Consider the following 26,378-nt stretch of genomic DNA (forward strand, 5'->3'; position numbering starts at 1 on the left):
AAAAAAATAGTCAGGACGAGACGACGGTGAAAGCCTGGTTTCAGGGGCTATCGGTCGCAGGAAGAGTAACACCAAGGATTAGTCAGTGATGTCACTGACTGACTGGTTTATAAACAGCTTCAAGTCCATACTACTTCCGTGTTGCATAACAGTGACATCACTGTCCACTCCTTGTTATCTTCACCACCTTGTTTCAACGTGTGTTCATGGCGCGCTGCCTGTCATCAGCACAACAGCTGTAGACTATTTTGTCACGTTCCGTCGCGCTAATGAAACACTATGGGATTATTATGTCATGTCAGCACTCAGCTGTCAGCACTATCAGAAGATGTAACCCAGGTAAAGTAATCTGTCACTCTGGACAGATGGAAAAAACTTTAGTTAAACTTGCAAAGTCATTTCTGATAGCCTGATTGATTGAAAGTGAAACATGCAAATTGATGTAAACATACATACAGATTGAATGAATATTTATACTGTATATCATCGCATCACATATCGCATCGCCGCTGCCCCCCCCCCCCCCCTCGAAAGTTCCCTTGAGAAGTTTCAAAAGGATCATCTTAACTGTACAATCCAACACCTGCACATGTACAGTATGCAGGATGTTATTGAATACTAGCCCTCGCATATGTCCATATAGTTGTCTCCACCAGGCCGAAGGCATGGGGAGAGAGTATGTTTTGCACTGCGTCCGTCCGTCCGTGTGTCCGTGTGTCCGTCCGTCCGTCCGTTAGCAGCTAATCTCGGCCACCGTTAACCCGGTCCATGCCACATTTTGCACACACACTCCCTGGATGCCAACGATGAACCTCTGCCCCAAACTTTCCACAACGGCCTGTTATAGCGCCACCAGGAGGCCGCTTTGTGCAAAACAAGTTTTTGCACAGTACACCTACACATTTTGTCCAAACATCACGCAAATTGGTACACAGTCTCTCTACAGCCATTCAACGAAACCGCTCTTTCACATTTCTCAGACTCCATCCTGATTGGTTAAGATTGGCTTCCAAAGTTCACAGGAGTGCTCAGTTTCAAACAGAATGCTGCAAATCATGAACACATCGCGTGATTTCCGTGAAATTGTGCACCCACATTCCCACTAGGCCAAGGACGAAATGCCACATGAACAATTTCAACTCAGCCTCAAGGTGGCGCTATAACTGCCCCAAAAGTGTTTTTACCTCTAACTGCACGGATCTGTGGATAACCTGGTGGAGACCTGTGCCCAGAAGGGCACTTTTTCTAGTTATTGTTTTTTTTGTTCCCGTCCATAAATGTACTTGGGTGTTCGTGTAGCCTACAAATGTTCTTGTAACTGGTTATTTGTATATTCTATAGGCTTCATGAATTTATTATTTGGCTGTTGTAAATCTTATATTTGTATTTAATACAATAGAAAAATACCAATAGAATAGCAATTTCATTCCATTAAAAAGTAGGGGTAGGAGAAAGGAGAAGGATGAAAACAAAGCCAGAAGAATATCATCAGATTTGACAACTAACGTAATATACTATGTGATACAATATACATTGTTAAGGAAATTTTGAACACATGTGACAGGGGAGTAGGCAGTAAATGAATGAGATTTCTCTCTCTCTCCCTGATAGCCCTATCACACAAGAAACCAACCACTTATTCAACAGAGGCTCCCATATTCTCAGTAAAATAAAACCCACGTCAAAATGGACTAGGAATAGTGCAGACTATGAACTACTATAAACTGTACCAAAGTATGACTGGCATTTATATAACTACTTGCTGTAAGGCACTCCCATTGGCTTAGGCGACGTTTCAGAGTATGTGTTCAGACTCGGGGCAGCCAATCATGACTAGGTCCTTAAAGCCAACCCGAGAAAAAAATAGGCCAGGCTTCACCTGGCAAAAATAAACTGATCCCTTAGACCCAAGTGTAATGATGAAGAATCCCTGCTACTATTGCTTCCCATAGAGTATATTGGTTTTACCCGTCTTTACCTTCCTCATATGCAATGGGCTTTAGACAGGGAACTGAGTGTTTACAGCCTCTGGGTAACATAATGTTGCATCACAATTCATTATCAGCCATTATCAGGGTTATAATGGACCAACACTGGTGATGATACTGTAACAGCTGTGCTTTCATTGTTTAAACACCTGCTGACACTTACTGTATCAGTCAAGACTCAAGAGACCCATTCATGTGCAGGTGTTGGATTGTACAGTTAAGATGATCCTTTTGAAACTTCTCAAGGCCAATTTGAATCTGGCTTTGTTATGAAACCCTTTTGGGTCTAGGGATGAGTTTGTATAACATAAAGTTGTTAAAACCAGGCTGTTGAGCATAAAGGTGCAAATAAAGGGAGACAAGTGCGAGGTGAGGTCATAACAGTTTCATGCCGTTTTGTTTTTGTTAGACTTTGATTGCATGAATGTGTACTGTAATTATACAACAGCACTATTGTATATACTATTTAGCAATCAAAAATGCCCTTTCAGTTCGGCTCTGTGATGCCTTTTCAGTGGCCTCTTTATGAGGGTGTAACCACTACAATGCTGTGTCCTCGCAGTGGTGGTAAATGGGCTTTGGAATTAATTTCCAATATAGTGAAAATACAAGTGAGCTTGTATATCTGCTATTTAAAGCTCTATTTTTAATACAGCATTTGTAATACATTGATAATAAAACATACTTTGTAAAGTGTACACAATTTGTAAACATGTACTTTTCAGTAAAGTATATTTAAAGACCTAGTGAAATGAAAAATACGTTTTTTTCACACTTTTAGACCATATATTTGGTCATCAAATAAAATGCCCAAATTAGCCATTTCACCCCGTCTTTAACCCTTGACTATAAGCAACTCTCACTTCACTCATACTGAAAAATAGTTTACAAATTATGTGTACACTCTCTGAGCCCTATTTACTGTAGATGATCAATGAAACAGTCTATAACACAGCGCAAATGTGTCGGGGTGTTGTTCAACTCCAATTGTGGTAGTAATTGTGTGCATTGCCTGAGTGCAATGTGAATTATGGTAGTCATGGGTGTGTTTTGGGCGTTACATTAATTCAACCAATCAAACTGTCTGTTCCCGTTACCCTTAAATAGCAGGAGTGCCTACTCGATGCCCATTGCTATTTAATGTCTGATTCAGCAATTGGAGGATACGCACACGAGTTTCTGCTGAGGAAAATGATTGCATTTGAACATCTACGCGAGCAGCATTAATGATGTGATAAAATGACGTCAGGAGACACGGAGTAACAGTAGCTCTCTGTAACAGTAGCTCTCTGTTCACATGGAAATGAGGTGGGCCACATGCCGTGCTGGTGCGGTCTAAATCAAGCCTTCCTCCTGTAGCCTAATGGTTCCTTAATCTCTAATGTTTTGGCCAGAGAGGCCCACAGTGGGCAGTACAAACTACACATCTTTAAATTTAGAAATTAGATTGGTAAAGGGTCTTTACTATATTTAGGTGCATGTACAGCTTGGACACAAAGTGTCCAAGCTGAATGAAGTCTATAGCCTGAGTACTTTTAAAGGTAGAACTAAATCCTGGTTACTTGAGAGGCTATTGTTTGAACAAATAATGCAAGACATCTGCTGTAATTCATTTTTTACCGTTTAAAATGTTGTGTTCTCTATTTTATTCATGTACAGTATAGAGTGCCGAAGTCCTGACGTTACTCGCTCATCCCCTGGTTCTGCCCGGTTCACGGAAGTAATTTCTCTATGGGCTCATCTTAAAATCGTTTCATATAAGTATTGTGGTCCAAAAATAAACAAGCTGTCTCTGCGTTATTGTCAGGGAGGTGTCTCTGTATCGTTTGCGACAGTCAGTCAGTCAGTCATATATGCTGCAGTCTGCTTCTAGCGAAAATGTAATGAATTCAGTAGCAGTAACAATAGCATTTTATCTCAGCCAGTTGATTCTTCATATCCATATGAGTGAAGCGGCCGGGATGACATGTTTATTTTCCAAACACAGTACGATCTAAAATCCCCCTATGGGGATTACAATGCAAATAAAAAGTGCATGAACCCGTGGATTTGCACCCTCTACAGATATTGACGTCAGACTATGTCTATGTAATTCTGTGTAAGGGGACAAGAGTCTGTAACTTTTTTTTAAATCCTTGATTACCTTCTGTGTAGCCTTTGGAAATAAATCTAATTAAATGAACAAGTGGTACACCGGGTGCACCATCAATCGTGTCAGTTTTAAACATACTATTAGCGGTGTCAGTGGTGACCCAGGATTCCTAGCTGTTCCTCTGCTTCCTCATCTAACACAGGCTGCTGACAAGCCTATGTCAAATTCAGTTCAGCAAACTGCCTCAGTTAAGTTAAAGCTGTCGTAAACAAATCTTGTGTTCCACGTCCAAAGATGAGCCTTTGTAAACAGTGGAATTCTCAAGTGTGTACAGTGCACACAGCTCTCTAGTTCATCCGTCCGCTTCTGAATAGCCTTGTGTAAAGGCATATCGTATGGCACTGGCACCCGCAGCACCGGTTAGGCTTTGCAGAACTTTGGTTCAAACCTCTAGCGGTGGTGTACAACCTCTAGCCACTATCTAGGTTCATAGATGCACTTCCCATCGCAGTCAGAACTGCAGCATCACTCCCAATCTTCCGCCGTAGCCTGAAAACCCACCTTTTCAGACTCCATCATGGCCCGTAGCACTTACCCTAACCCCTTAGATAGCATTTCTGTTGGCTTAGATAGCATTTGACACAGACTTATAGCATGTTATGTAGACAGCACTATAATTGTATTGTATATAGTCATAGCACGCCATAGTACATATGTATAGCATAGTAGTAAATATGTATAGTTTATATGTATAGTGTATGTATAGTTTCATTATATAGATATTCCACTGTTACTTTCTTAGCTTACGCATGTTTCATGATAAATGCTTTTATGTGATGTATTCCCATGCTTTTGTTCTTGCTTAAATGTAAGTCGCTCTGGATTAAGAGCGTCTGCTAAATGCCCAAATTGTAAAATTGTTATAGACTTGGGTCTTAATTATCTGCTACCTTAGTTACCACTATTGTTTTTACCCAGGTACTGGGTAATGGCCCGTAAGCCTGAGTTACACTTGCATGAGTGTATTGTAGCACACCAAAAATAGCAGATCTACAAGCTCACATGTCACTGCTTTTTTATTACTTTCGTCCACCTTCTTTGCTGTTTTCTCGCTGGTATGATGCCTGAACACCTGCTTGACCTTTAACTTAACTGTCAGTCACAATATAACAGAATCAGTCAATACTGTGTGTATTTTGTGTGTACATTTTATACTAAATACTGTAGCAATAGCAATTGTGATGAAACTCTATAACTGTTCTTCCTGTACTTTCAGACTAATGAGTAACACAATGATTTATCATTAACAGTGTTAATTAGCAATTAAGGTGGACTCCCCGACAATTTACTGATTTAAGTAAAATAAAGTGGGTGCCGTTTTTGAGAACTATTTGCTCTGGAGTAAAATGGTGACTTTGTGGAATTGATTAATCTTTCCACTACCTCTGGCTCTGAGTTCTGTGAAGCGTTTTCATATGAGAAAATGAAGTGGCTGAAATCACAGCAGCAGGTTAATAGTTTACAATTTGTCACTTTCGGATTTAGTAGAGCGAAGTTATAGTGGGGCCAAAAGTGCATAAGAAAATTAAGCAGCATTAACGTCTGAGTAGACTATGTGGGAAGGCGTTATGGCAATTTGGCAAGGTCCTCCAAGTGTGTCCATATAATTTAAAGGATTCAATGTTGAGAACATTAAAGCAAGGGCACATTTGTTATTAAAAAAACAGTTAACATACAGGTAGCATACTACAAGGATGCTAAAAGGATGACACAAAATGCCATGATTCTTGATGACTATTTTTATGTACTGTATTTGATGTATTACCATGTGTTGCTTACTGTAAGTCACTTGACCTGGATTAGGTAAATTGTGAATTGATTCCATTGTCCTACTCTATGGATTCAATTCATCAAGACATTTAATGACATACATAGCTATTAATACTCTCATAGGTTCCTATGCCTCTCACCTCACAGCTGTCACCCAAGACTCCTCATGTTTTCCCACCTCATTCATTGCCATTAATCGTATGCCGCATTTGAGGTGTTTAGGTATGCATACCTAAATCTTAACCAAGCAGGAGTCAGCAGTTACCTAACATGTCAAACATTCAACTGAAACCATGTGCTGCTTCCCCCACAGGATGAAGCAGTCACTATTACTTAAATGAAAGGATTAATGGAACATGATCTCTTGAAACACTTATGGTCCAACGTCAAAGGTTTTTTGAATCCTAGATGACTAACTTAACAAGATGGGGAGCTCCAGGAGTTGTCTTTGCAATGTGTTTTTGATGCGACTGATGCATTGGTGGAGATTTGAGTGAATCAGCTTCCCTGACACACTTCATTACACCCAGCCACGCTACGCCTCCCCAAGGCCAGGAGAACCAGCTGTTGGGAGTTGTGATACAAAAGCAAAATAGCACAGCGCTCAACCAACTGCAGCACTTAATGTTTGCTCTCTCTCACCCGAGAAACAAAAACCTTGGGGCGGAGGAGTCAAACGCACCCAAACACCTGGAGTGTTTTTCCAGGACATTGATTACATGTGCTGTGTCCACAGTTTCGTTTTTTTTTTTTTTTAACTGCCAGCACCATTCTGCCATGCATGCATTTATATGGTAAATAGTGCTGCACATTTAATGATTTAGTCTCTTCTCAAGTTTGAAAAAGAGTGCTGCTCAACAATATCACCTTTTTTGACCATCCAATGAAAATCAAGGAAGGACAAAAAATAAATCAACAAACGTGCCAGCGTCCTCCAGTGACTCCGGTGACGTTCAGGAGGACTAGGCCAGATCACAGCCCATATGGGGATGATCTTTACGTCTTTTCCAAGACGTTTTCTCCAGGTTAAATAATATAGCTTATTCTGGGCCAGATCTGACTAGTCATGATATGACTTAAGTTGATCTGGCCTCGATCAGTCTCTCTGATTCATCCAGGGACGTCCGTCTTAGTGGGCAACATTTATGTTGGTTGAAATCGGGTGATATTCTGGGCCAGATCTGACTAGTCTTGGTTTGACTTGATCTGGCCCCAATCGAGACGTCACTAATTGGTCCAGGTCCTGACCGTGCTTGCTGGGAGGGTTCTATGCACTTTGGAAGCACTCTGGCCCTTTTTGATATTCAAAGTGCTCCGCCATGATCAGAGTGATATACTGTACTGTACTCATTTTATTTCACATTTAACCACAGTTTTAAAATTGGGCAAATGTGTCAACATAGACATTTTCACCTCGTCACATCTCAAAACTAATGGAAAACTGCTGCAGGCAGTAGGCTACTGTATGTCTGTTATATAGCAAAAAAAAGGACATTCAACTGTCACAGCTCAAAAGTCTCAGAGTGGCAGCTGGTCAAATCTGTTGCCTCTACCAGGCTTCAGTCACAGACAGACAGTTTAGCTCACAAGTGTGGCAATTCCATGGCTGACAGACCTTGCTAAGTGTCTTAGCAAGGTCTCCGATCTTCTCGAACCATAATGTCCCCCCCGCTCCCTCAGGTCCAGTGAAGCCAACCTCCTGAAGGTCCGCAAGGCCAAGTACCGCATCTGGGGGGACAGGGTCTTCTATGTTTCGGCCCCCAAACTCTGGAATGAACTCCCTAACCATCTCAGAGCTGCTCCCTCTCTCCTCTCTTTCAAAACCTCACTCAAAACCCACCTCTTCAGGATAGCTTTCCCCAGCTGAGGTCTCGTCTATCCTTTTATCTTTTTAACCATGTACTGTTGTTGTATCTCCTTATGTTTCTCTTTTTTTCTTTTCTTAATAAAGTCTGTTCCTAGTGTTCCCATGTAAAGCGCTTTGGGTATTTAGAAAAGCGCTATATAAATTTGAGCTATTATTATTATTATTATATGTTTGTAACCGTTTTAGAAAAGCAATAAGCCACTCGAGGCCCCAGCTTACCGGGTATTTTACAATGGCTGGGGGCGTAGGCAGACCCGAGGCGCAGACCTCTTGTGGCTTATTGCTTTAATCTAACATTCTGGTGTTTTGATGATGGTGGTAGCAGGGATCGCTGTCTAACCTGTCGGTCCAAAATCGTGTTCAATTGCGTTTAGATCTTTCAACTGCGAAAGCATAATTATAATTCACATCATTTCCATACTTCAAACCATTCAATAACCCTATGGATGGGGGGGCATTTTCATCTTGGAAGAAAGCACCACATTGAAGCGGCTAAGCTTTTCATACCAATTCAAACTACTTTATTAATCCCACTAGGGGCAATTAGCTTCAAGCAGCTTGTAACGGAGAGCACAAAAACTGCATACAACAACATAAACAAACAAGCACTCTGTGGAATAATGATCTCAAATATACTCAAGGTCAAATAAAGTAAAAGGGTAAAAATACATTAAAAACATTTAAAAAGTAATATTGCTGAGGGGACGAACGATTTAGAATAACGGTAGGTTATCTAAGCGGGCACAACATGATGATGCCCTGATAGCATCAGAGAAATGTCACCTGACAAAACATGTCCAGGAGAAGCCAAAAAATGCTTGCAGCTTTGCAAAAAGAACTAAGGTCTGTCTCCTTGTTTTGCTCAGTTATCTTAGAACAGATCATGACAATGCTGAACAGGCTGTTTCTATCTTTTACTGTGAGGCTGTGAAACCAGCATACTTTTCTCTTGGTGTACAGTATGCCACTTGTCCAGAATATAGTGACGGATGATGTTTTCCCCACATCTCTGTAGAACATTGCCTACAGGTTTCTGCACCACTGAACTAAAAAAATATGTGAAGCTCCTGCCATCTGTGCCCCCCAAAAATAACCCTCTTTCATAGTCACACAGATCTTTTTCACTTACCATCTTGATCCAAAATTGAGGTCAACGGAACTGCTCAGCATTTTCTATACTGCAGTACACCTGTACAGTATAGAAGCATCTGCATTCATTATGTTTCTAAATTTCAATTATTCAGAGGTTTTTCCTTTAAATTGCCAACCTGTCTGCAGCTCCAGTCTTAGTGCCCGTCACTCACTGTCGTCTGGTCTGTCATGCAACATGTTAACTGATGCCGACTGATGGTTCAGTAATACAGTTCTGACACCACATATGCCAGGGGTTGTCAGCACGCGTGGGCATTTTAATTATTGGAACATCAGCCGGTGAGAAGTATATGGCAGCAGCAAAACAGCTATTCCTGCACGGAGACACGGACACCATGTTGACAGAGCCATCTTGTTTTTGACACGCCGCTATAATGCATTTTTCATCTCGGTCTCGTGATAGTAATGTTATGAAAGAAAACGTCTTAACCCATTTAGGCCCGACGTCGAAATGTATAAAATGTCTTCTAAATCCTGACAGTTTTCTGTCAAGATTTGTGCCACATTTTCACGATTTTTTCAAAAATAGCAGACCTACAAGCTCGTAGCGCGCCACTCGGTGGCGCGCTATGAGCTTGTAGATCTGCTATTTTTCAATAGCTAAATTATAACATAATGTTTAAAACACCAAAAGGGGTTCCCGCCCAAAATATGTTAATATCCGGAGTGATATCTTGTAAGCTAGACCTTTATAGCAGCAACAACCATGCTCAGGACGGGATGATGGATTGAATGACCTTTAGATGCTCTAATGTATGCTGATTTTCATCTTAGAGAGTACGTGCAATAGTCAATAGCATAATATTAGTGAGGTTCTGGGTGTGTTAGAAGTGGATTGTGTGAGCAAAGCTCATACGAACACTAAAGACCCTAGCCACCCTGACCATGGACTTTTTCACCTTCTACTGTGTGGCAAGCGTTACTGGCATACCTCAAAGCCTCAAGGCCTGGGTTTTTGACCTGACTAATATCTACTTGTGAAACTCAGACGACATGTTCGCCACCTAGTCGACTCCAGGGTTGCCAAGTACGCTTATTTCCAGCAAAACTTTTTTTCCCCACAGTTGCTTGCCTGGTTTAGCTTATTTCTGGCAACACTGCCAACAACCTTGTGATGGGCTGCTTTTAGCCAAAGGGACAGCAAAGCGGCCTCTGGGCCATGGGAAGCAGACTAACAGTGCACACTCGCAACGCAGAAGACAAGCATGATCACTCACAGTCACACTCACGGCTTGACGGGGAAGACATGTTTGCAATAGTCACTCCATATAACTTCAAACCAAACGCAGCTGCTAAAAATAATAATAATCATACTAATATGAGGGGGGGGGGGAACAGAACGGAGACAGTGCACTCAAACACAAATGGCCGCGAAGTGCGAGATTGTGACACACAATCTCTATTCAACAATATAGGCTTAGGCTATAGACAGCGCTTGCTTTCACCTGACATAATTATCACTATGTGATCATCTCTTGTTTTCCCCTCGTTTTTGTGCTTCTTTGTTTATTCTTTGTTTAAAACAACATTACATGTTTAAGGCAGTGGTGCTGACAACTAACGGCCTGTTGCCAGTCTGCCCACTACACAAACTCTATTCACCGAAAATAGATTGCTATTTTCACTATTATGACATGCCCAGCATAGGGATGCTAGGGTTCATGTGAATAAGGCAGCTCCTACAGTAGGCCTACATAAACAGCACCTTACACACATTTTACACTAGTCTACTGTATACCTGGTGTACACACATGCTCGCTCACGGTGCCGCAAAGAACAAACATCCGCTCCTAAACAGTTCCAACACACACATGCATGCACAAACGCACACACACACACACACACTCGAGCAAAGACACACACAGGATGCGTTCTGCTCCATCAGTGACTAAACAACATGTTGCTAACGCTGAGCTATACTCCTCTGGGGACACGCACACACAGTACATTACGTGGCCAGGCATGCATGCTCACGTGGGCATGCATGCTCAGTAACGGTGAAAACTGTGGTCATAGAGTTAAATAGCTTCCAAAAAACGCTAATAAACAGCGTACAATTTGGGAAAGTGATAAAAGTGCAGAATCTAATGGTCAATGCCTGTGTGCAAATTCAGATCAATTGCTCCAGGCTCTGAGGAGAAGCGGGCAATAAGGACAGACAGACATCTCATGATTAATAGGTAGATTTCACACATACAGGTATCCAACAATATTTAGAGGTATTGTAGTACGGGTCATACCAAAGACTGTAAAAATGGGACCCAATGCCTCCCTGTTTGGCACTCAGCATCAATGGGTTGCCTTGGGTTGTATTGGGGGGTCAAATCAACTAATCAAATGATTCCCGTGCGTAGCACGGCTGCGGCTCACCGCTCCTTGGCTGCGGCTCACCGCTCCAAGAGATGGGTCAAATGCGGAGAACACATTTCACTGTGGTAACGTGTGTGACAAATCGTATGACTTTGACTTTGTACACACATCTGACAAAGGCACCTGCTATTGTTATTATACTAAGCTAGTTATATCTATCTATCTATCTATCTATCTATCTATCTATCTATCTATCTATCTATCTATCTATCTATCTATCTATCTATCTATCTATCATTATTGTTTATTTTAATTCCAATTTTCTGTTCTTGCTACAATTGTATCTTGAATGTATTCTCATTCGGAATGTGCAACAAATCAGATAGCTTTATCTTAATGTGTTTGTTTTCTCACAAACAAACAAAAACGATTGCATTGAATCATAGCTTGGAGGCAAACGGCACACAATGCTTTCGCTGTAGTCTCTGCTGTTTGTTTTGGAACCTGAAAGAAGACTTTTACCAAAAGGAAATGGGTAAACAATGTGTTCTATGTTGTATGTGTACAGTATGGCTTTGACAATCTGAGCCTAACCCATGAGTTACCATTAGTAGGTGATTTGATTAGCATAATATGTAGATTACAAGTGTAATTATACAGTATACAGTAATATTAACTGGCGTAGGAGGGCCATTTATCCTTTCCCACACTCTCTCACCTTGGGGGCAGATGCTACTTTGGCATCTATGCTTCTTAATGCACTGCAAATCTGCTTATGTTTGCATGCAGTGCTTGGTAGCAAGCATCACAGCAATGCTGCTTTGAGGCATGCACTGTGTATTTTGACTGTTCTATAATGAGGACGCTAATTACCTGCTACATCAGTTTAATTAAATGAGTACGGAGTTAAACACTGTAACACAGGAACAAATGTGAGCAGTGCCGACTATATAGCACCTAATTTGGCAGCCTTAAAAATGGGCTGCCTCCTTAGAACTTGTACCCGAGGCATTATTTCTAACCTGCCGTGCCTGGTTAGACTTGACACGTTGGACATAGTCTCGAAGGACTTACAACGAAATACTTCTATACTGTACTGTTTATGTAATATGAATACAATTTACAATTGGTTCCACAAAACAACACTATTGTATGCCAAGATAAAACTAGCTGGAACTGCGTTGTGAAATATTGTGGTTTGTGGGAATTTCTATATGGAGAAAAAGAAAAACCCTGCATTTTTCACTGGGTGGCAAAAGTGTTCTGCTGCGTTGCACTGGCATTTTAATCGATCCAGCACAGCACTGCTGAGTCGGCTCTTTCTACTTTCTACACAGGGAGAGCCGCTGAAGAGGCCAATCCAAGGAGGGATCTCGGGATAAGTGAAACAGCTTGTCACATATATCCACTTGGGGGACTCTTAACCCATTCTGACCTGAGATCAGATTCATACGAGGTTTCCGCCGGACACACACTGGTCCTGATGAACCCATTCTGACCTGAGATCAGATTCTAAAAATGTCAGTCGTTTTTTTAGATTTTTCAAAAATAGCAGACCTACAAGCTCGTATCGCGCCACTCGGTGGCGCGATATGAGCTTGTAGATCTGCTATTTTTCAATAGCTAAAGCATGACATGATGCCAACACCAAAATGGGTGCCCGGTCAGAATGGGTTAAAGTCACATCACCGTCTGCATCAGGGATATAGCTGCATTAAAACTGAAACGGGTGTGCGTGTACGCGTGTGTCTTTGTCTATGTGGACCCATCCCACATTAGGCATGTGGGATGGCAGTGGGGTTGCAGGCACAATATCAGCCTGCCTGCCTCACTGGACACTACATCTACCACAGTTTATTCTGCACTGTGTGTGTACATCTCTCTGCGAGATGGACAGCCACAGAATTGCACTCCCTCTCTACAGTAGATTGCTCTCGTCTAAGTGGTAAAGAGATTAGCCAGCGGTGGCAGAGTGTCCTCTGAGGAATGTCAATGCAGTAAGGCAACTCCCTCCATCTCTCTGCCCTTGTGCTCTAAAGCCGGTTGCTTTGTGCCAACTGCCAAGCGTGGGTGGAGAAAGGTCTGACCTGTGGGGACCTCTGGGCAAGATATAGGAATGGGGCACATCTGTGAATACATACAGTACTCTCTTTATTGCAGTATCCAGTACCCGCTCTCTATCTTCCTGGCATCCATAAATCAACCTGTTAAATAAAGACGTGTCTATCAAAGAGAATGCGAAACTTACTTAGGCCAACTGTTGAAATACGGTAGGTATGCATGTGAAAAGCAACAACTAGTAAATGATGTATCTCGGCCTCAGGATCCACATAGAAACGGCCTGGCTCCTGTTCCCACATTACACTAATATTTAATGCTGGCAGTGGATTTACTACTTTCAGTGCGGGTGGGACTTCATGATGAGAAGAATAGTGCTTATGGTGAATGCAGATCTTGTTTTATCCCTCAACTTTGATGTATTTTTAACTTGGGCTGTGCGTGTGTCTGGGAGTGTGTGTAAATAAAGTGTGTGTGTGTGTGTGTGTGTGTGTGTGTGTGTGTGTGTGTGTGTGTGTGTGTGTGTGTGACTGTGTGTGCGTGTGTGTGTGCGTGCGTGCGTGCGTGCGTGCGTGCGTGTGTGTTTTCTTTCGATACGATCAAAGCCGAATCAAAATAAGGCACACGCATCCTGAATCCTGATCTACAGTACGTTGCTTTCATGTGTCTGCAACTATGCATGCTGCCATTGAAGATACTTTTTAGAACATTGTATATCTTAATGGGATAATTTCATCATGAATTACGGCCTGCCTGCTTGAGAGGAAAAAATACGTCTTAACCTAGAATCCCTATTTTGGATATTATGTCATTATAGAAAGAAATGTTCAGTAAAGATAGTTTAATAAGGCTTAAGTGGGAAAATAATCACACCCGTATGAAGTGAGCGGCACTCTTATCATCATACATAATCATGACTTAAAGGGCAGTACTTCACCCCTATTGCAACCAGATCTTATTTTAATGATGTTTGGGAGCCAAGAAACACTTTCCTGTTTTTTTTTTTAGATATTTCAGTATTTCAAAGTGTCCATGGACTCCATGATGTCATGCTCACTTCCTTCCTGGACTACACTTCCCATAATGCTTTGATGCACTGCTCCTCCTTGTGGATAGGGGAGGGCTGTCTTACTGAGAGAACATGTCCATGACATCATGGAGCCCATGGACACTTTGAAATACTAAAATATCCAAAGACACATAAAAACCCCAGGAAAGTGTTTCTTGTCTCCCAAACATCATTAAAATAAGATCTGGTTGCAAAAAGGGTGAAGTGGTCCTTTAACATGTCGATTGGCTCAGACACATATGACGTAAATTCTCCATTAATTCGGGAATTTAATGTTTGTGTAAGACGAAAATCTACACTAATAGCTGAATATAGGAGAGCAGGAGGGGCTGGCGCCCCTCAAAAAGGGGAGAAAAGTGCAAGAAAATTAATTACTGCACATTAGCACATTGGGTAGTTTTCCACATGTAAATGTTGACTGTGAACATTTCATCTACTGTAGATGCTTGAAGGGATTTTGCAAGAGAAAAATGATTTAGTGACAGGGACTGTAATTAAGCAGGAGCTCTGAGGCAAGACTGTTTTTAACGGAGTGAGGACAATGCAGACGTGTTGCTTTTGTGTGCAATATGCACTGATGACTGACCAGTAAATCAAGCTGGGGTTTTACATAAGCACTCACACACGTATCCATGTGAAACACACAGTCATCAAGTCTCTATATTAGCAATCGACGTGCTGTTGATTGTTAACCCATTCTGACCTGAGATCAGATTCACACAAGGTTTCCACTGGACACACACTGGTCTGATTAACCCATTCTGACCTGAGATCAGATTCTAAAAATGTCAGTCGCTCTTCGATTTTTCAAAAATAGCAGACCTACAAGCTCATATCGCGCCACTCGGTGTCGCGATATGAGCTTGTAGATCTGCTATTTTTCAATAGCTAAAGCATAACATGATGCTGACACCAAAATGGGTGCCCGTACAGAATGGGTTAAGCAGCATGTCTTAAAATGTATGTCACTCTGATTCTGAGGCCCACCACGATAACTGATAACGATTTGGCATAAAGATGCTTGTTACTAAAATGACCACTGACCCACTGTATTTTTACAGTCATATATCTTCCTACGCTATATTAAAATTGGCCAATTGGAGGGAGGGTCGTCCAGCCGGCCGGCAGGCAGACCTCTGTGACCGGGTAGCTCAGTCGGTAGAGCTCTCGCCTTTGGACCACAACTTCATGGGTTCGATCCCGGGCACCGCCAACTCAGCGAATACGACTTGGTGCAGCAAGTCGTGCGGGAAGTACTCACCATAGTCGCTCTCATAGAAGACGATGAACTTTAGCCAGCGGAGCTCGGACACCAGGGTGAGCAGGACATCGTTGATGCGCACCGGTGGCCGGGCGGCCAGAGTGTAGCTCTCCCCGTCCGGGCTGGGGTTGAGGTGGCAGGCGGTGCGAGGAGACCCGTCCCCGTTCCTCTGGATGAACAGGTGGGGGATGTGCATGGCGTCCGTCAGCGACTGCAGGGCGCTGGCTGCCGCGCACCCCGTGGACGTCACCAGAGCCAGGATCCCCTGGTTCATCAGTTCACAGGCTGTGGAGGAGAGGACGGAAGTGATTAAGGACAACGATACGGAAACAGAGGAACGGCCGAGTCTGAACCAGAAAAGAGCGGTTCAGAGATGACACGGAGGAACAAACTCGAGGTGGGAGGAGGGCGTGGATGAAGGAAGAGGATGAGAAAGAGGAGGAAAGAAAGTGTGGGGACTGGAGGAACCGAGCACAAGAGTGACTGGGTAGAAGGCAGAAGGTGAGGGCAATAGAATCAGAAATATGGGGGACAACATTTTGAAAACATTTTTGAAAATGTTATGGAAATGAGGGAAAAGAATAAGTTACAACTTTTAATGGCAAGTTCTAAGCGTGTGTTAGGGCAGGCCTAACACATGCTGGGCTCAATGAGACAGAATCCTTTGCATCACGATGAAAGATGCATTGGGGGGGCAGGGGGTCTCACATTAATCCTTTAAAGAGAAATGGAATCCCAGACATAAATGTGATTGTTGTGACCTCAAAATGAGAAGAAACATAAAACCAAAGAGATGGAAAAGCAGCACGACAGAGGTTGACACGCTCCGTTCAATTTTAGGAGTTTCGTGACAGAAAGGTATACTGTAGGTAAGTGATATGAATTCATATATATTTTTAAAGAAAAATATCAAATGGATAGACAGAAGTCTTAATTGGTTTTGGTGAATTCTGAAATCCCCCCCACGCACACACGCCTGTGGACACACTGCTTTTTATCGACAGCAATTAAGACTCGTGCCAATGCTTCTGTTAGTTGGCCCCTTTTCCCCGCGTGCTTGCCCATGCATATAATCTCTGGAAAACCTTGTTTTCCATCCTTTTAGACAAGGTCAACATTGGCGTCTAGAACCAAATGCCAAGATGCATGCTCAAATATTTAGTCACTTAAAAACAACATGACGCATCCAATTAGCTCAAACATCAACAGCAACATAACAAGCAGTTAAAAGGACAATATTTCATGCCCTTGCAGGTTGATATGTCCACCATTTACGTTGTTGATGTTTGAGTTAAGACCTCTGACAGTCAACATTACATTACATTACATGACTTGTGCAATGACTATCATATTATGTGTCACATACTGTACAGTACAGTACTAGCTATAGTGTGGTGAGGGCCCAAATGCAGCAAGGCAGGCAGAGTTCAAAACCAATGGATGTTTCAATAAACAGAGACTACTTCACAATCACAAACTGATGAAACACTGATCAATGACCCGATATGGACTGATTGTGAAACAAGACTAATTTACACATGATGGCTGCTGATTACATAATGAGATACAGCTGGGGAAGACATGTACATTACACACTTCAATAAAGAAACGAGTTCACCATTATCAGTGTGGTTTGATTTTAGAATTTTTACTGGACATCTGCAACAAGACATTTCTGCCCAGCCTGCCTCATTCACAATACAGGATGTATTGGCTTACCCATTTAATTGACTAGCCCTGACACTATGACATGAGTGTCATAGCGTGAGTGTCATGTGAACCATGGCTACCAATTTGTCCAGTTATATATACTGTAACTGGACGAACAGATTAATACATAAAACAGAAATATCACATGAACACACATTAATTTGTATGTCCTATAAACCCATACGCAAACATCTACCTGCCACTGTTTGACATGCATTATTTGCAACGTTTACACATTCAAAGTTCAAATTTCACACCCTCAGACAAACACACTGACTAAACCAAACAGTAGGCTACATCAGACGCCTGTGCAATTATAATTAGACACCGAATCACTCTGAACAAACAGAAGCCTCTCTCTATCATTAACTGCAGCACCATGTAGAAGAGCAGCACTTGACATGTGGGGGAGTGCATCTATACCGCTTTGTCCCCCCTCTACACTAAATCTCTTGGCCAAAAATAGACGATCTATACGCTCACAACGCTTCGCAATGCGTCATGTTGTTGTGAGCTTGTACATCTGCTATTTTTAGCTAAAGTTCCCCACAGAGTATCATGGATGCTGGGGTTCGAGTGGTTAATCAATTTACCGAAAACAAACTTGACAGTTGATCCAAAATGAAAAGAAAAAAAAAACTACAGAAAATAGTTCCATTTTCTCTTTTGAAGATTTGATAAAAAAATAATCTATCTATATTTAATGATGAGCATCAGCTGCATAATAAGGATCCCACTATGACTACGGGGTTTGCCTAATTTAGCATATTATGATTATGGCAGAGCATGCGGTAAAGGAAAGTCCAAAATAGCCTAAACATCTGTGGGGTGCTTTTTATTTAACAGCTTTAATTTAACAGCCGAGCATAATGTACAAAACAAACAGCAGTTAAACATTATTGTATCCCACCCAATACTACACAGTGAAATCCTTAATATTAAATGATCCTTTTGTAAATCAGAGAGTGAACATGTTCATTTCCGAACATAGATGCTGTATCCGCCATAGATATACAGTATACACGAACTGGCCTCTGTTCACTATGCGTCATCCATTCGCGGCTGCCAGATTTAGATGCCACGTAATGCATGTAGGCCCCATGCTGTGTGTGTGGAGGCAGGGGGTATCTCCACAATTTATACCATTGCAAATGTGCTGAATTCTCAAGCGATTTCTATGAGGATTGGTTTGTTACAAATCTGACATGTAATTATGTTATATATTATACTGTATGTCAAACTCAAGGCCCAGGGGCCAAATCAGGCCCATGAATGAATTATCTCTGGCCGGTGGGATGATATTTAATTATACTTGAAATTATTGACAGAGCCATAAGGAAATATTGCAACTGATTTTTATCTCAATTAATTTAGTGATTAATGCTTTTAAATAAACATTGAACCAGTCCGGCCTGGTTGTTTTGGCCCACTGTGTATTTGAGTTTGACATCCCCTATTACAAAAAATGAGGGTTTTCATACTAAAATCCAATGTCTTACATAGATAGTAACTAGAAAGTAATTGCTATGAAACAGAAAAAATCTAATCTACATACTACATACAGTATAGCATATTTCTTGCCTGAGTTACGGTAAACTACACTGTTTAATATGTGGTATCCGAAACCAGGACCCCAAGAGCCACTATAATGCACCTCAGGGCTGGTTCTATCCACTAAGGTGGGCAGGATGAATATATACAGTATGGGGGTATGCAAGCGCGTGTTTTATTGTCTCTGATGTCTTGATGCTTTGTTGTTTTATGTTTTTTTTATGATTACTGTTTTATAACCTGTCTGTAAAGCACTTTGAAACTATATGTTTGGAAAGGTGCTATACAAAAAAAATCCATTCATTCATTCAAAATGAATGAATGAATGAATGAATTTCTGGCGAGTCAAATCCCTGTAGCCCCCCGAAATGCATAGAAAACTATGCTATCATCATGTGAGTTTATCTATCCATCTATCTACTGTATCTTCTCCTTTTACCAACAGTAACCCAATTTCCATCAGCCCCTGTTCAGGTGGGTCTAGATTTCTCAAAAAAGTCTGCCCACCTAATCAGAAATGATAAATGGTACAGATATTTTGTGGTATTATTTTATATTGGCTAAAAATATATATATTCCCCATAAATATTGATTGGGTGTGCAGGACTCACGTTTGGGTGGGCTCTGCCCAGGCGCAATTTTTTTTTTTTAACGTTTTTGTAGCATACAAGTGTGTGGGTTCTATTATATTACTATTCTTCCTAAATCAGAGTGTACAAATGTAATATGGGACCATTAACAAAGGTGTTACCAATTATACTAATTAAAATTGTGTTCCATTAAGTTCAAACAGAGTCATGATGTTCTCTGAATGGCCCTGTTACATTAAATGGAACGGAACCAATACTTTTATCTTGCTGCCTGCCTTTGGCTGGTGGAGATAATTAGAATCATTAAAAACGCCTGTGTTTCATGTCAAAATGGCTGCCATGAAAAAGTATGAACAACACAACACCTATGAACAACTATGAAGTATGAACAACGTTTTTAATCATGTTTGTCTCCGCCAAGGCTAGAGACTATGTTTTTGCCTCCGTGTGTCAGTAGCCTATGTCTGTGAGCAGCTAATCTCCATTGGGCAGATTGCCGTGAATCTTTTCACACACACTCCCAGTAGGCCAAGACAGAACATACTGTATGTGGACCCTATAGGAAGACTATAGCTGCTTTAGGGCACAGCTAATGGGGATCCATACAAATAAACAAACCTCGGCCACAAATCTTTTAATCAGCATAACGGTGGCAATTCAAGCCGCTTCATATTTTGGCCTATCACTGTTGAACTGTAGTTTACAGATGATATATTTTCCTGGATTATTTGAATCACAATGCGACTCCCCATGTAGGCTCCAGGTCTGACAAAAACTCCATTTTGGTTATTTGGGCTTTTGGCTATAACCTTTGTCCAAAACTCACATAAATTGGTACACTGTACACATCTGAAGTAAAGTGATCAAGAAAAATCACTCACATTTGTCATAATACCATACTATAACTGCCTTCCGAATTTGGAGGGCCCCAACCTAGTGAGAGAGAAATGCACTTCTGGTGTTTCCTTTTTTTGTGTGTGTGCAAATAAATAAAACTCCAAAAGGTTTATTACACATCTTTGTAGTGTAAATCAAGTGCATGGCAACAGCGCTGACCAATATATGGTCTTGTGGCGTGTAAGCTTTGATCTCACACAAAATGTATTGGAAAACTATACAGTATGATCAACATCAAGGGGGAACACAATAATTCAAGGCTGCATTGCGATGGTATTTGATTTGTATCCACTGTAGCATTAAAGGGGGTGTGAGGAGATGTAAAGGATGAACAGAAGGGGGGTGAAGGAGAAGAGAGTCATCAGGGATGAGAGAATGAGGCAGGAGGATCTGAGAGGAGGAGGGTGTTAGTAAGGATGGAGAATAAGACTTGGTTGTTCTGTGAATAGACTCATACTGGGATAAGTGTGTGTGTGTGTGTGTGTGTGTGTGTGTGTGTGTGTGTGTGTGTGTGTGTGTGTGTGTGTGTGTGTGTGTGTGTGTGTGTGTGTGTGTGTGTGTGTGTGCGTGTGTGCGTGTGCGTGTGTGCATGCGTGCGTGCGTGCATGCGTGCAGAGAAGAAAGGACTATTAACGTGACAAACGAGGAATTCATCAGTTGACTTCCTGCACAGGACTACATTAAGGCAGCGTAAATCGAGAGCACAGGGGCAACTAAATAACAATAACGCAGAGATGAGGACGATATCAGAGAGAGGGGGTGGGGGGACAACGACATCAGAGAGATGGGGGGGTGGGGGGACAAAGTGGATCAAAAAGAAAGGGGATCATTGTAGCCTTTTGCAAGGATGCTCAGTACATAGAATGAGAAAGATGGGGAGAGAGAGAGAGACAGAGAGATACTGCAGATACTGGGGATGTGCAACAGGCTATTTGGCAGCTATTCCCCAGTGCACCGTAAAATGCTAATACTCTTCTCCGTGGAATTCTGTTAGGCTGGCCTCAAACCGCCCAGCTCCGGATGAAAGCCCACTGAGCCCGGTGACGGACAGCAACACACAGCCAGAGTCACAGCCCTCACACACTGCAGTGCATTAAACATGACCAGGATAATGATGGGTGACGTTTTAAAAGGCATCGGCTATATCTCATAGATATGGGCAGACAGGATACTTGCCAAGTCAAGAACATTTAAGTTTCAGGTCAACAGTTGTTTTATTTAAGGCTAGTAATTAAAATAAAAAGTAGTGCTGGTCATAATGCATTAGTATGCTCAGTGGAACAGCACATTATAACTATTATAACTTAGGTGGTTATAAAGGCACATAGAGAAGTGCTGTAATGTCTGTGTCATAAATTCATAATGCATTATAACCAATGTGTTTATTAAATGGAATAATGTCTTATGAACATCAATAATATACTATAGCATATTATACAAAGTTTTGTCACTTTACTTAAAGGTCACAAAGTCATGCTATAGGGTATTATTTAATGATACAACTGCTAACCATGAAAGAATGTTGCCACTTTACTTAAAGGTCTCAAAGTCCTGCTGTATCAGTATTGACAACAGTCAAGCAAACAACTAGTGGAGGACCTGCATTCCACTTCATATTTGCCAATGTCCTCTGAATGGTATTTGTATTATCATTGTTATTTTAATACAAACTCTTGAAGGCACACTGAAGGCATGGGTAAACTCACTGTGGTCAAAGCAAAAGCTGCATTCCATATAGAGCGTCGCAGTCCCGCCCCCTCGAGAGACCCGGAAAATAAATCCCGTTCATTTTCCTCATAGACTTTTCATAAAGTATTTATTTAAAGACGTTTACGCCGTGGACAAAGCCAACTCTTGTCGTGACAAATCATGACAACAAACACCAAAGAATTAGAAAGTAGAAAAAAACGGCAGGTTACAACACTTTTTTTGTTGTTTTTCTTCTTTGTAATTATTGGTTTGGTCCAAAATATTATGTGTGTTGTCATGATTTGTCACGACAAGAGTTGGCTTCATACGACCCTTAAAAGGTCTTTAAATAATGCATTGGGATTCATTTCCTGGGCCTGGCATCGTCATGAAAGGGGGCGGGACTGCGACACTCTATAGTCTATACTGTACACTCTTAAAGGACCACTTCACCACTTTTCAATCTTCATAGGTTCTCACATGATCATGGTCCTGAGGTCCATATTTTTTCTACTCTGTCTGTGTCTCATAGGATGAACATTAATGACCAATTAGGTTGAAAATGGTCCTTTTATGAAGTTGTGATTAAAGCAAGTTCAGGTGACCACCCTCTACTTATCACAGCCACTCCTCATTCACAATCACCTCCTTATCTACCACACATATTATGCCTTCACACATCATCATCACCCACTCCTTCTGTCTACCCACAGGGGGCAGAGACGGTGCAGAGATGACCGACTGATCCCAGAGCAGAGCTGCCATTTCCTGACTACGCCATGCACCCTGAAGGTCTATTCATACTCCAGTTTTAGGTGATGAGATGAGATGAGATATACTTTATTAATCCCCGAGGGGAAATTGAACTGAAGGTGATAAGGTGATCACTGAAAACTACAACATGACGTCACGCCGCGGTGGTAAGCGACTAACCGCTCACCCAAACACATCTCTCTGTTTTTACTAACCACCTTATCATCTAAAACTAGAGTATGAATAGACAAATTCAGAAAGCATTTAACTAAGCATTTAAAGTATGAGGTATAAAGTACAGCAGCCTTGGGTTCATACAACAGAAAGATTGGGTATTGGGTAAGACTGACGTTATGTATCTTTCAGGACCTTTCACTGCTTCGTCTCAACCATTACTTATGGAATGAATTTAGTGCCATTATTATTCGTACTCGTGTTTCATAACTTGTATTTATTTTACTCTATGGCTCTGGTCTCAGCCACCACAGTGTATCTTTTGACATTCCGTTTCTCTCCAAAGTTGAATGTTGCCACTACTGTTGTAGAAGCCATAAACTACACAGGTTCATACCGATATGTTTTGGGCATCTTTGTAAAGTTAGTGTTAGTAAAAAGGCAGGTAAAAGAGTAACGTTTGAGCAGCCTAACATCAGTCACTCTACCATTCCTCCATTCAATGTAGTAGAAGACCAGCGAGTTTACACCGCAGATATGTCGTCTCCGCCTACAGGTAATACGTTTGCTGCGACCATGAGACCCGTTTCTGAATTCGTCTACAGGCCTTAGGCCTCGCCCTACCTTGGGTTCCTCATCATCCCGTTTCACATTCATCTTATTACGTTTCAATAAAAACGACATGGAATGCATGTCCTGGATGTTTCACGCATGCGTGCGCACGCACGCACGCACACACGCACGCACGCACGCACGCACGCACACACGCACACACGCACGCACACACGCACACACGCACACACACACACACACACACACACACACACACACACGCACTTTGGGGATCCTTTACCCCCTACCTTGTACCTAATCTTAACAGACTGTGGCCAAAGTGTGTCTGCTTCCATTTTGGCTTCATACTGGATATTCCAAGCCCATTAGGTGGCAGACAACCCTCTGACAGGGAGAGGGGAAGGCTCTGAAGTCATTGGCAAGGATGATAATGATGGAATAATGACTCCTAAATGTTCCCCCCGAAGTGGACAGTGCTCATCACTCATCCTCTGCATGTATCTGACACCTAATGTCAGCCTTGCCCCAGCCACACACACACACACACACACACACACACACACCATGGAGGAGGGGTCCGCTGCGCCAAATCATAGTGGTCTACAGTAGGCCTGTATGTTGTCATCGTTAAAGGCTGTTTGAATGCTTGAATGTTTGGATGGATGGCCATTTAATTTAAATAAAGTATATTTAAAAAGGAAAGGACTTGCATATTACGCAACGGGGTTGATGTGAGCAACAGTTGTTTTGGAGTTCAAAGAACTCATCTGGTCTCATCAACTCAACCCTTTGTGGTTGATCCATATTAGCGGCTCAGCGGCGGTATGATGAATGATGGATCCAGCGTAGGTGGATACATTTTTAACGCACCTAATCAACACTTTGCATATCATTAACCGACGATTGGATTACCAACACAATGAGATCATTCAAATTGTCATTCAAATGGGAGAAGCGAATGGGGGTCGGTCGCGGGTGTTATAAGCCGAATTTCTCCTCCGCTCCTCCGCGCTCATAATTGAAAACCATTAAAAAGGCATCTGCCACGCGGATTAAGGCCAATCAACACGCACTGTGCATAGTGTTTTGAAATACAGTGTTCCACCGCAGATGTGCTCGCCTCATCAGGCCAGTTCAGCACTGAGGGGAGAGACTGGAATGGAGGAGGGAGAAATTATCATCAATCCACCAGGCCAGGAAAAGAGGTATCACAACTTTTTGCCAAGCAATCTGCTTGGCAAGAGGATACCGCACATTCTAACCCTTGTTGAGCCACGGTATAGAATGCAGCAAATCACCACACTGCATGCCGTAGTGAAAGAATCACACAAATTGGGGCTGTCTCAAAAATTTCACAGTCTAAATAACACTGTCTCATTTGGCAACGCTGACTCAGAGCACAATCCTGGGAGTTAGCGCTGAGAATGGCGCTGCAGTGCCAGTGCTGTCGAGATAATTTTTCTAGCCTGCAGAAATGCTGGGAGCGGTATTGCAACTCTTGCAGACAACCTCAGTTCAGTTCAGTTCCGTTTTATTTTCGGAAAGGAGGACATACAGTTCATACATGGCACACAGTTTCCTTTTTTTTTAATTTATTTTCTTTTTTTTGAGTGGTGCAACCACTCCTACAACCAGCAATGTCCGCGCGTATCTATGTAGCCGTGTGCATATCTATGTGCGTATCTATGTAGCAGTGGTCATGAGCACGAGTATATGACTTATTAGTACCAGTAGGGGGAGCCAGAAACAGAGATAGTGCTGTGCCTGCTGCCTGCTAATGAGAGAGAGAGAGAGAGAGAGAGAGGTGTGTGGGGGGGGGGGGGATATTTAGGGGATATTATGAGTATGATTCATGTGTCTCTGTTATGTTATCCTTATTGAATATATATAATCAAACACGTAATGCTCACACTGAAACCTTAACACACACTACATCATCAGCAGTCACTTGAGAAAATGTTACAGTAAATAAGTTGTTACAGTAAATCTGTTGCTCCTTTGACTATTGTCTGTGTTGGGCCAGGTTATATTCAGGATGAGTCATGTCTTCCCAAATATAGAGTGCTTTCATTCCGTATTCTGGGCCTGAATAAAAGAGATTAGGTTCAAGAGGTAATCCACCTTTGATTCAACATTTGATCCTCAACCACAACCAGTGGGTGGGTGGGTGCGCACACTCCAAATAAACGATCCAGCATTCACGGAGAGGTATTACATGAAATTGTAGAAGCACCAACAATACCGGAGGGATTGTTGAAAAGATACTTGCAGCAAAGTTTTTTTTACACAGTGAAGATGCCACATTTTCCCTATGTTATCGATTACAGTATAGCAGACATGATACTGTATAGCCCACCATTACAGTACAGTGAATTAGTCTTAAACTGTCACTCAGAATCTCAGCAGGTAAAATTGGCCCACACTGACTGTGCACTTTGAGTATTAGACAGTGGAAAGTTATCCCAAGTGGACCTAAATGATCCATATCGCAGTCGGCTGAAAGGAGATGAATGTTGTGTCATCGCCTGGTTATGAATGGGCCCTTATTTCCACATTGGTTTTGGCAGCGTTCTACTATATAATAGCCCTTCACTACACAGATATATATATTTCAACATGGCATCCCCTTTCCTTTTCCTCCTGTGCATCGACTGGACCATGAAACAAACAACCCACAATAAAAAGACCGGCATCCAATGGAGTCTCACAGAACACCTGGAAGACCTCGACTTCGCGGATGACATTGCACTACTCTCACACACCCACAAACAGATGCAAGAGAAATGCCAACTCCTGGAAACAACAGCAGCCGGA

At 42.0% G+C, this 26,378-nt stretch overlaps 1 protein-coding gene across 2 annotated transcripts in view; it reads right to left on the reverse strand.

The window, feature by feature from the left end:
* grid1a (glutamate receptor, ionotropic, delta 1a) overlaps positions 1-26,378 on the reverse strand; it is a 328,027-nt gene that overhangs the window by 149,385 nt on the left and 152,264 nt on the right. For both annotated transcript variants that reach the window (XM_083775212.1, XM_083775211.1), the window contains exon 2: positions 15,628-15,912. In XM_083775212.1, coding sequence (XP_083631338.1) covers positions 15,628-15,901 — 274 coding nt within the window. In that variant the 5' untranslated portion in view covers positions 15,902-15,912. The remainder of the gene's footprint in view (positions 1-15,627; positions 15,913-26,378) is intronic.

Source organism: Protomyctophum parallelum, assembly GCF_964188405.1.
Source record: "Protomyctophum parallelum genome assembly, chromosome: 10".
NCBI classification, from domain to species: domain Eukaryota; kingdom Metazoa; phylum Chordata; class Actinopteri; order Myctophiformes; family Myctophidae; genus Protomyctophum; species Protomyctophum parallelum.